Here is a 14385-nt window from a genome sequence, read left to right as displayed (position 1 = left end):
GAGAGAGAGAGGATCTCCCCAATGTGAGAGAGAGAGAGAGAGAGAGAGAGAGAGAGAGGGAGAGAGAATATGAGAATCTCCCCTGGAGTGGGAGAGAGAGAGAGAATCTCCCCGAAAAGGTAGAGAGAGAGACAGAGAGAGAGAGAGAGAGAAAGAAAGAGGATGAATGAGAATCTCCCCTGGAGTGGCAGAGAGAGAGAGAGAGAATGAGAATCTCCCCTGGAGTGGTAGAAAACTACTCGATCTCACAAAATTCTGAGTCCTTCAAAGAATGTGCTCTGTCTTATTCTCGTCACATCCTGGCAGAATGCTGAGATCAGAGAAAGACTTTATCAAACTGTCAGTGGTTAATAAGGACCTAACCTCCATGCAGGTCAGTGAAGTTTTAATTTAAGTTAATCCAGTTACTATTTGAGTCAAGTCATATTAGTTCTCTCATTATCTTTTTTATTGAAGGGGATCAAAATATTTCATAGTCTTACAATATAGCAGTGTTCCTCATGCAGTACTGCATATTTACTGTCTCATTCTTAACACAGGGGATTCTTTAAAAATATCCAATTTTTCAAGCCTGATTGGAAACACTGCCTACTTTGCATTAGGAAGACATATCAAAAAAGGTTGATTGATATGTCCCTCAGCAAGTGTCATAGAAGCAGAACAAGGTCTCACACAGGTGATGTCAAAAGACTCCTTTAGATTCACTCTTCCATAGTAAGAAATGGTTTATCAGACCTTTTTCTTTGTTTCCCTTTGTATAGTTCTGTTTTTATTTATTTTTTCCCCAACAGGGTAATAAGTTTATTTTGCACAGATTTGTGACCATGAAACAGAAGTTTTCTTAAAAAAATGTTTCTTAGGAAAATAAAATGCAAGCTCAAACAGTTAGGTAAACAATGGCCTTCAAATTCCAAACAGATTTTTAAGACTAATACTTATTCTGACATTTTTAATTGAGCTTTGTTTAGCTACAAAAGAAACCATCAACACTCTTAGATCAACTCTATTCAGAGGGTTGGAAGTAAGTACTTCATTTGCTCAGATAACTATATTTGGGGCATTTGCTGCTTATATAGTTTGTTGGTAATTTAATCTTGTAAAGTCTTTAATTACATTAAAATTTTGTAAGCATTTCCAATTTGATCAATTTTAATCTCCCACAACCTGGTTTTAAAACTGGAAAGTCGATGTGAGTAGGGTCATCTTATTTTGTAGTAGAAAGAAAAATAAATGAAATGCTGGCTTTTTATGTTTCCAGTATGTTCCTACTTTTCCAGTCCCTAAGTTACACTTGTTCTTAGTTTGTAGCACAGACTTTCACTTTATTTTTTATTTTTATTTATTTTATTTTATTTATTTATTCCCTTTTGTTGCCCTTGTTGTTTTATTGTTGTAGTAGTTGTTGGATAGGACAGAGAGAAATGGAGAGAGGAGGGGAAGACAGAGGAGGAGAGAAAGATAGACACCTGCAGACCTGCTTCACCATGTGTGAAGCAACTCCCCTGCAGGTGGGGAGCCGGGGTTCGAACCGAGATCCTTACGCCAGTCCTTGTGCTTTGCGCCACCTGCGCTTAACCCGCTGCGCTACAGCCCGACTCCCCTGACTTTCACTTTATTTTAAAGAAACACCTAAAGAGTTAGAGACTGTGTGTCATTCCATGCACTGAACTTCTTTCCTAAAAAGGGATTTGTGTATGTAGTGAAGAAAAAGTGAGGGCTGGAGAAATAGCTCATTTGTATAGTGTTCTGCTTTGCTATAAGCTTAACCTAGGTTCAAACTCAGCCAGCGCCATATTGGAAGTAGCATGTTACGGTCTCTCTCTCTCTCTCTCTCTCTCTCTCTCTCTCTTTCTAGATTAAAATAAGAGAGAAAAGGTTATTACTAGGAGACTCAGAAATCTGCTTACGGCCTTGGATAGTCCAATACACCTGAAGAGTGGAGTAATTTTATTACTGTTCATGGCAGAGAAAACCAATCTTTGTAGTTGTTTATGAGATCATGCCAAACTCTCCCTTTACATGGATGCATCAAGAAGATAGGATCTCTAGGTTTTTGGTCCCTAGGAACATATTCCTTTGTTGAACCACACTGGGGCTGCTACATCTGTTTCATTTCCTACTCCATCTTTTATTGGGTACCTGGATTAAGGGTAATCCCTCTGGCCTCTACCTGTGATCACAGTAAATAGACTCACCCTCTCTGACCCTTTGACAACAGCTGTTTGAGTCAAGTCCTCAGAACTGCTTCTCATAGGAGAAGGCATGATCACACAACAGCAGCAAATGTGAACTTGATTTTTAAAAAATGTTTTCTTTATGAAAACTTGGCTTCTTTTGTAGTTGTTTATTGATTTTTTTTTTTGGCCCAAGATTCTTAGACATACTCGAAAAAGGATCAGCAGTTATAATTTTTCTAAGTAGGGGAGGACAAATTTGTGCCTTCACAAGCATTCAAGTCTCATAATGATTCAAAATCATTCCTACAGAGGGTTTACCATCATAACAATGAACATTTTCTGGTGCTTTCTCTGTGCTAGGTCTATCCCCAATACTTTATAATCATCAATACACAGGTACTGCACAGTGATCCAATAAGGTGGTCTAGTATAACCCCGCCTTACAGACGAGAGAAAATAAGACCACTAGAGGGGAAATAACTTGCAGGTAGTTGCGCAGCTGGCAAGAGGAAGAAATGACAGTTGATACACAGAACGTTCCCAATCCCCTATATGACACACGCTTCTGGCAGGAAAGAGCTCTTGGACTTTCCCTCCCAAAGTAACAGTTGAAGTGAGTGCAGAAGAACATTTTCTCTGTGCAGAACAACTCAAAGATGAGCTGGGAGTGCTAACAGCAAGTGGCATCGGGATCCTTCACTGAAGCGGCAGAGGAGGAGTGCCAGTCAATTGTAAACACAGGTTAATGCGGCATGATCAAAATTCTGAAATACGCTGAAACTGGTGGTCCTATATTTTTTTTTTACCAGACTAAAATCACCCGAAAAGAAAGCATATTAATCAAATCACTGCTACAATCACTTCAATTTAACCCAAATCTTTCTAAGAGACTGAGTCTTATCAACTTTGTCTCATTGAGGCTTCTCTAATGAATCTTAGTGTTTTTCCGAGTAATAATCTCACTAATTCTCAAACCACTCCTTTATTCCCATGAAAGACTAGTTGTCCTCAATAAACCTGATTTGTGCTTGTCTCCTTTAGGTATTAAAAATCCTCTGTAAATCAAATCTTAGATAAGGGCAATAAAATGTGTACAGAGCACTGAGAAAAATCAGAACTGAATTGAGAATAGCATAAGATCATTTACTAAACTACTTCTTGGCTTTCTTAAAATGACATGTTTTATTTACATTTTAAAATATAAGGTACTCAGGGGGCCAGGCGCTGGCACAACTGGTTGAGCACACATGTTACCATGCACTAGAACCCGGGTTCAAGTCTCCAGTCCTCACCTACAGGGGGAAAGCTTCACAAGTGGTGAAGCAGGGCCTGCAGTGTTCTCTGCCTCTATCTCTCTCTTTGTCCTCCTACCCTCTTAACTTCTGGCTGTCTCTATCCAGTAAATTATGATAACAACAATAATAAAAAGATATAAATAAATGAAATGAAATAAAATATATGATGCTGGAGAACTTAAAAATAAAAATGAAGATCTGGGGCACAGTGCCATTGGCAGCATAATAGACATTCATTACTGGGCCACCAGACATTCCAGGTTCAATCCCTATCCAGCACCATCAGAACCTCTCTGAACTCCGATTCTATAAGGACCTGGAGAGAGAAGAGGAAAAAAAGGACGTTCGGAAATGGTAGTGGGTGTAGGGTTGACTTGGGAAGGAAGAGAGGGCAGTGCCATGGAAGAAATGGGCAAATATATATTTACACAGACAATTATAGAAATAATAGTTGACCCACGTCTGAGACTTTGGGAGGCTTACAGCAGTTTCCAGTGGAGGAAATGGGGTCTTGGAACTCATGGTGGGAATAGTGCGGAATTATACCTCTGTTGTCCCATAATTTTGTAAATGAATAACCAATCACTGATAAAAATATTTTTTAAAAAAGCTAAAGACAAAATGAAGGTTGACAAAATAATTCACTTGGATAGTATGTCTGCTTTGTCATGAGTGCGACCCGTTTGAGGCAGGACCAAAACACTAGAGGGAATTTCAGTGCTGTGGTACCTATCTACCTACCTACTTATCATCCATCCATCTATCTATCTATCTATCTACCTATCTATCTATCTATCTATCTAATCGACCCCAACGGGAGTTTGGGACTATTAGCATGAGTACCCATTCATTGGGGAAACTGACGATCCTTCCTAGCCGACTGAATTCACATGGATCCCAGTCACTTTCAAAGCCAGCAACAAGCAGCTCCCGACAGATTTGCTGTTGACTGGCTACGGAAGAAGGGCAAACGCTAGAAGAAGAAGCATACGAGTGCTGTGAGCCTGAGGAGGTACGACATAGAAGGGAAGGTATAAAAAGCATGGTACTTGGAGCAGGCCACTCTCTTTGGCTGCTGCTTCTCCTGGTCAGAAACATCTTGGTGGAAGTTCTCTAGGTATCCGCCATGGCCATGTCTCCTGGGAACTAAACACGTGTGTCTCTGCTAGCCGGCAAACTCTTAAGACTCCACTACAGCCATGAGCAACCTATATCTCAGCTGATATTTGTTTATCTTATGGGACTAAACTTTTGATAACTATACTCATACTTTATGGATCTAGCATACTCTTAACCACTAAATGATAATTACTTATTCTGCCTTTTACCTGTTTCACCCTAATAAAACTTCTATTGTTTAAACCTGTTCTCAGCTCCCTGCTGTGAATCTTTTTACCCATCACAGCTCCCCCAACCCCATCTATCATCTATTTTTATTTTTTAATATTTATTTATTTATTTCCTTTTTGTTGCCCTTTTTATTGCTGTTGTAGTTATTATTGTTGTTGTTATTGATGTTGTCATTGTTGGATAGGACAGACAGAAATAGAGAGAGGAGGGGAAGACAGAAAGGAGGAGAGAAAGATAGACACCTGCAGACCTGCTTCATCGCCTGTGAAGCGACTCCCCTGCAGGTGGGGAGCCAGGGGCTTGAACAGGGATCCTCACACCGGTCCTTGCACTTTGCACCACCTTTGCTTAACCTGCTGCACTACTACTGGACTCCCTCCCTCTATCTATCTGCCTGTCTGCCTGTCTATCTGTCTGTCTGTCTATCTATCTATATCTATCTACCTTTCATCTATCTATCTACCTATCTATCTATCTATCTATCTACCTACCTACCTACCTACCTACCTAGTCTATCATCTATATCCCTGGGAAAGTCAGCATGAAGCAGCAGTGAAACCCCTTCTATGACAAAAACATCAGAATGAATATAATTTTAGATGCAGTCATTACACTGGACAAGAATTAGAAATGTGCTTCTGGCTCATGCCACTTCTATTTCCTGATGTCCCATCTGTGTTCTCAAATTAAAAAAAAAAAGAATAATTCACCTCTCTAAAACCTGAAAAGATTATTAGCTTTCTGATTATAGTCAACAATATGTCCATTGTTTCCCAGAGTTTAACATTAGATTAAATTTAAGTGTAATGAAATTTTTAATGTATAACTGTTTTATTAATAGCAATTACCTTTTAATTAATTGATTATATAGAAATTACTAGTACTTATAGAAATTAATAGTGAATTAATATAAAAATAGTTAAGCTTTAATTAACTAGTAGTAAATTAATATTTAACATTATCTAGAAAGCACACGACTTTTTAAAATGACTTACAAAATGTGCTTTCTTATTCTTTACTCAGTTATCTCTTAGCCTGACCCTGAAACTTTAGTACTCTTGCAGGATAACAGTAGATAAACCATTCTTTTGGGAAACAATATAAGCTCCTTCAACAAATAATTAATCAGTTGCCCTGAAATAATTATTAATAATTAAGCTCACTGTAAGAGATAGATATTTCAAACAATTGAATACTAAGATACAGGCAAAAAAATAATAAAGTGGAACCCTTGCTGAGGTAAGTTATGTTTCTAATGATTTTGGATCTGCCTTTGAATTCTTGATCTTCCAAGAAGATGTGGAGATGTGAGAGTGGGATAATGCAGCAGCAGGTCATGGGAACATGCTTGGAGTGTAAAAATCCTTGCAGTGACCACAAATAGTTCTTTTTTCCATATGCTTCACATATGTCATCAAGTTTATGTCACGTTAAAGAGATGAGATTCAGTAACTGGTGATGCCCACCAAGGAGGTACACATGGAATAATGGCATGAATGAACCCACAGAGATGTGAGGTGTGTCAGACCTCAGTGACAATCATTTCCGAGCTCGTAGGGTACAAAGGGAGGAGCCTTACCCGAGCCTTCTGTTCCATTTCTAGCATTAATCTTTCATGCTGCTCAGCTATAGCCAGGGTCGCAGAATGCACCTTCTGATAGATCATTTCTCCTTCCCTTGTTTGAAAAGTGAATAGTCCTTCTCCTGTGTCACACATTCTGTGAGAATAGAGACAGGGAAAGAGATGGGTCTGGGGGTGTTCAAGGCAGCACATTTCCCATGAATAAGACACCCTACCCTAACCATGTAGGACCCACATCCATGATGTTCATAGGTATTACAGAAGCAGATTAATCTTAGATCAAATCAACCAACCAACCAGCCAGGCAGGCAACCAACCAACCAACCAACCAACCAACCAGGCAACCAACCAACCAACCAACCAACCAACCAACCAACCAACCTGGCAACCAACCAGGCAACCAACCAACCAGGCAACCAACCTGGCAACCAACCAGGCAACCAACCAACCAGCCAGCCAACCAACCTACCAACCAACCAACCAGGCAACCAACCAACCAACCAACCAACCAGGCAACCAACCAACCAGGCAACCAACCAACCAACCAGGCAACCAACCAACCAAGCAACCAACCAAGCAACCAACCAACCAACTAACCAACCAGGCAACCAGCTATGACATTTTTAAACAGTGCATAAGAAGAGGTCTAAGGGAGATTTGAATTTTCAAATGTGAAATGTTTACATCAAAATAAGCAAAAGAAAAGATTCTCATAATTTTTGATTCTGGCAGCACATGTCTTACCAATACTGATAGCACAAAAGCAAATAGCTTTTTTTTTTTTTTTTTTACAACTCCGGGGAATAATCCCAGGACATTATGCACTCATGACACCTCCTGGCTAATTTTTTCATTCATTTTAATTTAGAAAGAGAGAGAGTGGGGTCTTCAATCCAGGGAAGCCTGGCCAGCATCCTGATGGCATCTGGAACCTGGTGACTGAAAAGAGAGTTAACATACGAAGCCAAACAAATTGTTGAGCAATCATGGACTCAAAGCTTGGAACAGTGGAGAGGAAGTGTTAGGGAGGTACTCACTGCAAATTCTAGTGTACTTCTGCTTTCAGGTATATATTTTGCAGTAGTTTATGGATACGTGTGAACATATGCTCTCTCTCACAGAAACTGGTGTATATCTAGGTTTTGGGACTTTGTTAGAAAGTGAACCACCTGAGATGAAATTAAAGTATGCTATGAAAGGAAAGGTCTCACCCGAGTAATGAAGCTGAAGGGTTGTCATTCCACACGTGAAGTCTCTGGACACAGTCTGAAGCAATTACAGAAGCCAGACCTTCTACCTTCTGCAACCCACAATGACCCTGGGTCCATGCTCCCAGAGGGATAGAGAATGGGAAAGCTATCAGGGGGAGGGGGTGGGATATGGAGATTGGGTGGTGGGAATTGTGTGGAGTTGTACCCCTCCTACCCTATGGTTTTGTTAATTAATCCTTTCTTAAATAAAAAAAAATAAAGTAAAACTTTCTTTTTTAAAAAATTTTTTCTCTTTTATTTATTTAAAAAAAAAAGAGAGAGAGAAAGTGAATCATGGAGAGACACTGCAGCATGTCTCCTCCATCCATGGAGATCCTCCCTAGGTGCTGCTTATGGTCTTTTCATGCTATGCAGACTCGAATCCAAGTTCTTGTATATGGTACACACTATATCCAGTTAGCTATTTACTGTCATCTATCATTGTTTCCTTTTTGAATTTCCACATTTGTGATATCATATTGCTATCTGTTATGACACAAAAGTTCTAGGAACTTAAAAAAAACTTAAGAGTAAATCTGAAATTTTATGCTCACTGCAGTAGAAAATAAGGAGAAATACCTACACTGTTTAGGAATCTGATTGTATAGATTGAAGCTTTTGGTAAACTAAGTAAACTGTAAGTAAATATTGGCATAGTCTAGAAAACAGCATGTCACACAGAGGAATATATATATATATATATGCCTGCACTTCGAATTCACTGCTCCTGGAGGTCATTCTTTTCCATTTTTGTTGCCCTTACTGTTATCCTTGTTGTTGCTATTATTGTTATTGTTGTTATTGCTATTGTTGTTGGATAGGACTGACAGAAATCAAGAGAGGAGGAGGAGAGGAGGAGAAGACAGAGAAGGGGAGAGACAGACACCTGCAGACCTGCTTCACCATCTGTGAAGGCATCCCTTTGCAGGTGGGGAGCCAGGGGCTCGAGCTGGGATCCTTAAGGCCAATCCTTGTGCTTCGCTTCATGTGTGCTTAACCCGCTGTGCTACCACCTGACCCCTTGGATATGAGACTTTTTATTTACTTAGATTTATTTATTTGGTCATTTATGGGGCTTCACTGATTGGGGCTAATTTTTTTAGACAGAAAGAAAGAGAAGAGAGAAGTGAGAGAGAAGAGAAAGAAGAGAGAGAGAGAGAGAGAGAGAGAGAGAGAGAGGGAGAGGCCACACCTCCAAAGCTTCCACCAGTGCTGGGGATACTCCTATATGTTATACTAAGGATCCAAAACAGGGTCACGTGCATGTCATAGGCACCCTCCCAGCTGAACTATCTCACCAACGCTGAGATGATGATGGTGATGATACAACAACAATTTTGGATTGAGACAAAAAGGTAAAGAGAGAGACAGAGAGAGTGAAAGAGACCTTGTGATAGTTAAAAAATTTGCAAATGAGTCTGAAAGGTCCAGGTTGCATCATTTGGAACAAAATGGACAGAACCGAAGGTGTCAGTATTACCTGAATGAAAGAAGAAGTGAAAGACAACTCCCAGATGGCTTCACTCATATGCAGAATATAAGTGACTAAAATAAATGAACTTGCAACAATGAAGGAATGAAAGATCATCAGACTGTTGGGCTTTGGGAGAAGGGGATTGAAGTGAAAGATAACTACAAAAATTTGTACCCAAAATACTTATAGTGTTGCTTAGTGCTTAGCAAATACTCAAAATGCTGTCTGTTCCTAGTAATACTTTGATCTAAGAGTATGGAACTAATCTAGATATCCGGCAGGAATAAGTGGTTGACCTAATTACAGCTTATTTTTTAATGTGTTGAACTATCACACAGCTATTACTATGCCATTTCTGAGAGCTAATAAAAGCACCATGAAATTTTATTAGGTAAATTCAAGAGGATAAATCAGAATATAAATTCTCTTTCTATAATTTAATTCCAATTACCTACTTATTAGAATAAGCACCACTTTGTTAGGCAGTAGGATTACACGCATGTCTTTAGAAGGCAAGCCTAATTTTAAATTAAAAACTAGTTTAAATTAATATTGTAAGCCAGTTTTTTAAATTTTCTTTTTTATATTTATTTTCCCTTTTGTTGCCCGTGTTATTTTTTATTGTTGTTGTAGTTATTGTTGTTGTTAGATAGGACAGAGAGAAATGGAGAGGAGAGGGGAAGACAGAGAGGGGGAGAGAAAGATAGACACCTGCAGACCTGCTTCACCGCCTATGAAGCGACTCCCCTGCAGGTGGGGAGCCGGGGGCTTGAACCAGGATCCTTACACCAGTCCTTGCGCTTCACGCCACGTGTGCTTAACCTGCTGCACCACCATCTGACTCCCTGTAAGCCAGTTTTTGAAAGCAACTGGAGGCCTTCAGGAAGACCCCATCAGTCAGTCAGTTACATTGACATGGGTATCAATTACATTGCCTTCCAGGTTATAACATTAGAAGATTTGCACAAGATGCTCATGGGGCCAAGCAACTATTTCCCCCAGCACCAAAGAGTGTGGATTCCTCTTTACAATTCTCCAAGAAGTTTTCTCCAGAGACATCTAGCATTTCATAGCCCGTAACTCCCATTCCATGGGGCCACTTTGAGGCAGCACTAAGCTTCTGTGAAAGTGATCTAAATAAAATGTACACAGCATGAAATGGAAAGTCTGGGGGATGGTGTGTAAAGAGTGATTCAGAGAGGGCCGGGTTAAGTGCATATGGCACAAAGGGCAAGGATAGGCTTAAGGATCCCAGTTTGAGCCCCCAGCTCCCCACCTGCAGGGAGGTCACTTCACAAGTGGTGAAGCAGGTCTGCCGGTGTCTATCTTTCTCTCCCCCTCTCTGCCTTCCATTCTTCCTCTCTCAATTTCTCTCTGGCCTATCCAACAACAATGACAAAAATAATAACAACAAGGGCAACAAAAGGGAAAAAAGATACAGTGATTCAGGGAAGTAGAGAAAGCCAGGAGCAGGAGCAGGAGCAGGAGGACCATGGATAGACTGCAGATGCAACTTGCTTGAGGCTGAGTGTTATTTGTGGTATTCTAGAAAGTTGTGCTTCTTAGCCTCTGGAAATGAGTTGATGAAGGCACATTCTGACTTGTTCACTGGGATGGAAACATCTCACCCTGGCCCATTGCCTGAGTTTTTTTCCCTACACACTAAGGGATAGGGGGTGTTGAAAGCTCACAGAAAGAGTTTTCAAGCCTCTGGGAAAATCACTGACGGAAATTATAGCCTGGGGAGAGTGGTGGTATACCTAATATGGTGCACACATTACTATGCACAAAGACCCAGGTTCAAGTCCCTGGTACCACCTGCAATGGGGTAGTTTTGTAAGTGGTGGAGGAGTGCTGTAGGTATTTCTTCTCTCTCTCTCTCTTACTCTCTCTCTCAACAGTAAGTAAAAGAAAAACAATAATGCTCAGAAACAATCAAATACTTAGAGGAAAACATTGGTAAAACACTTTCCCACCTACACCTCAAGGACATCTTTGATGAATCAAACCCAATTGCAAGGAAGACTAAAGCAGAAACAAACCAATGGGACGACATCAAATTGAAAAGCTTCTGCACATCCAAAGAAACTATTAAACAAACAGAGAGACCCCTCACAGAATGGGAGAAGATCTTCACATGCCATACATCAGACAAGAAGCTAATCACCAAAATATATAAAGAGCTCAGCAAACTTAGCACCAAAAAAGCAAATGACCCCATCCAAAAATGGGCAGAGGATATGAACAAAACATTCACTACAGAGGAGATCCAAAGGGCTAACAAACATGAAAAACTGCACTAGGTCACTGATTGTCAGAGAAATGCAAAGTAAGATAACACTAAGATACCACCTCACTCCTGTAAGAATGGCATACATCAATAAGGACAGCAGCAACAAATGCTGGAGAGGATGTGGGGACAGAGGAACCCTTTTACATTGCTGGTGGGAATGTAAATTGGTACAGCCTCTGTGGAGAGCAGTCTGGAAAACTCTCAGAAGGCTAGACGTGGACCTTCCATATGATCCAGTAATTCCTCTCCTGGGGTTATACCCTAAGGACTCCATAACACCCAACCAAAAAGAGGTGTGTACTCCTCTGTTCATAGCAGCACAATTCATAATAGCTAAAACCTGGAAGCAACCCAGGTGCCCAACAACAGATGAGTGGCTGAGAAAGCTGTGGTATATATACACAATGGAATACTATGTAGCTATCAAGAACAATGAACCCACCTTCTCTGACCCATCTTGGACAGAGCTAGAAGGAATTATGTTAAGTGAGCTAAGTCAGAAAGATAAAGATGAGTATGGGATGATCCCACTCATCAACAGAAGTTGAGTAAGAAGATCTGAAAGGGAAACTAAAAGCAGGACCTGACCAAATTGTAAGTAGGGCATCAAAGTAATAACCCTGAGGTGAGGGGTAGACATGCAGCTTCCTGGGACAGTGGGGGGTGGGAGTGGGTGGGAGGGATGGGTCACAGTCTTTTGGTGGTGGGAATAGTGTTTATATACACTCCTAGTAAAATGTAGTCATATACATCACTAGTTAATTAATATGAGAGGGGGAAAATTAATTGTATGTCTCGAAGTTTTTCAAAACACAGACTGAATCTTTTCAATATATAGGCTGTGTAATTGATATGCAGACTCTCTCAAAAGCCTAGACCAAGTAGATCAGAAGCAAGCAATAGCACATCTATATACAAGATACTGGATACTGTACAGCAAACCCTAACAAAAGGACTTTTCAAAGTTAACCCAATTACCAAATAATGTGATGATAACATTAACTATCAATTGTCTTTTTGAACCCTAATACAGCAGGAAGCTCACAACTCCACTATAGAGCCTCTACTTCCCCCAGTCCTGGAACCCTTGGATAGGGCCCACTTTCCCGTATGCCTCTCCCAATCCATATCAAATAATATTGCATCTGCCGATCACAACCTAACCAACACAACGATTGCCACCTCAACATGCTTCACTTCAGACTGTGTCCAGAGACTACACATGTGGAATGACAACCCTTCAGCTTCATTACTCAGGTGAGACCTTTCCTTTCAGAGTATACTCTAGTTCCATCTCAGGTGGTTCACTTTCTAACAAAGTCCTATAACCTAGATATACACCAGTTTCTGTGAGAGAGAGCATATGTTCACACGTATCCATAAACTACTGCAAAATATATACCTGAAAGCAGAAGTACACTAGAGTTTGCAGTGAGTACCCCCCTAACACTTCCTCTCCACTATTCCAAGCTTTGAGTCCATGATTGCTCAACAATTTGTTTGGCTTTGTATGTTAACTCTCTTTTCAGCCACCAGGTTCCAGATGTCGTCAGGATGCCTGCCAGGCTTCCCTGGACTGAAGATCCCACCAATGTGTCCTGGAGCTCTGCTTCCCCAGAGACCCACCCTACTGGGGAGAGAGAGAGGCAGACTGGGAGTATGGACCGACCAGTCAACACCCATGTTCAGCAGGGAAGCAATTACAGAAGCCAGACCTTCCACCTTCTGTAACCCACAATGACCCTGGGTCCATGCTCCCAGAGGGATAGAGAATGGGAAAGCTATCAGGGGAGGGGGTGGGATATGGAGAATGGGTGGTGGGAATTGTGTGGAATTGTACCCCTCCTACCCTATGGTTTTGTTAATTAATCCTTTCTTAAATAAAAAAAAAAAAAAGAAAAACAATAATCCTTACTGGGAATAGTAAGCAATGAAGTTGTACAGACACAGAGCCCCAGTGTCAACCTTGTGTCAAACAAGCAAATAAGTGAACCAAAAACTTATCAGTGGATCGAAATGTGTCAGCTTAAACAGCAAAACAAAAAGAGCACCTAGCGGTCTTTCCTCAATGAAGACAGCTACGGCCAAGCTCAAGTCAAAATTTATCAGCAGAAACCTCCTCTTATAGCTGCATCAGCAGTGAAGGAGTAAACAGTTAAATTTTCCCTGGCTATTGTTCTAAACATAGGGGTCTTCACCAAGACACCTGTGTACCTCTATCCCATCAGACAGCTTTTCTTATTTCCTTTGGTCATTGACGGAACAATGCATTGAAGAACAGTGTCCTCTCCTTACCCCTTCTGTTATGCTCACTTCATCCCTAAAAAATAACATGATGACTAGGCTCTAGTGCTCAGTCATTGAATATAGCTAACACGTGTTACTATAATAAGAATAAGGAAAATCTGGCATTTTCCCCGAATGGTTCCTTTTCAGATTCCATTACTATAGAGATGGTGAGCATACTGTCTGCTTCATTACTCAGTTTCAGAGTCCTCTGAAGTAACAGTACTTTTAGTTTTGTCTTTGTTGAACACCTATAAATAAGAAAGCTGAATTTCTGGGATTCTATGTGTATTCACAGGAAACAGAATTCCAAACCAGGAGCTTTTTAGTCACAAACACCACACACTTCTAATCGAGAACTGGGTTCTCTTTGTTCCCTTCATGAGGTAGAAACAGCCTGTCAGCTGATGCTGGCTGGAAAACTTCATCTGAGCAAAAATCACCACTCTGTGTTGTCGTACCATCGTGTGGCTCTTCTTCCTTTTTAGCCTCAAACTCAGCTCTGTAAAAAAGAATGATTTAAAAATTCCAGTATTACTTTTTTAAAAAAATCACTTTATTAGGGGCTGGCATACCCAGGTAAGCTCACATAGTAAGAAGTGTAAGGACCTGTGAAAGGATCCGGGTTCAAGCCCCCACTTGCAGGTGGGGGGGTGGGAGTGGGGGAGGACTTTACAA

General features: G+C 40.6%; 1 protein-coding gene across 2 annotated transcripts in view; it reads right to left on the bottom strand.

Moving 5' to 3' along the window:
* The window catches only part of DOK6 (docking protein 6), a 541316-nt gene that overhangs the window by 134582 nt on the left and 392349 nt on the right, over positions 1–14385 (bottom strand). For both annotated transcript variants that reach the window (XM_007524063.3, XM_060174025.1), the window contains one exon: positions 6402–6540. In XM_007524063.3, coding sequence (XP_007524125.3) covers positions 6402–6540 — 139 coding nt within the window. The remainder of the gene's footprint in view (positions 1–6401; positions 6541–14385) is intronic.

The sequence above is a fragment of the Erinaceus europaeus genome, chromosome 15, assembly GCF_950295315.1.
Source record: "Erinaceus europaeus chromosome 15, mEriEur2.1, whole genome shotgun sequence".
NCBI classification, from domain to species: domain Eukaryota; kingdom Metazoa; phylum Chordata; class Mammalia; order Eulipotyphla; family Erinaceidae; genus Erinaceus; species Erinaceus europaeus.
The sequence above is the reverse complement of the archived record's forward strand: the minus strand, read 5'-3'. Positions and strand labels throughout refer to the sequence as shown.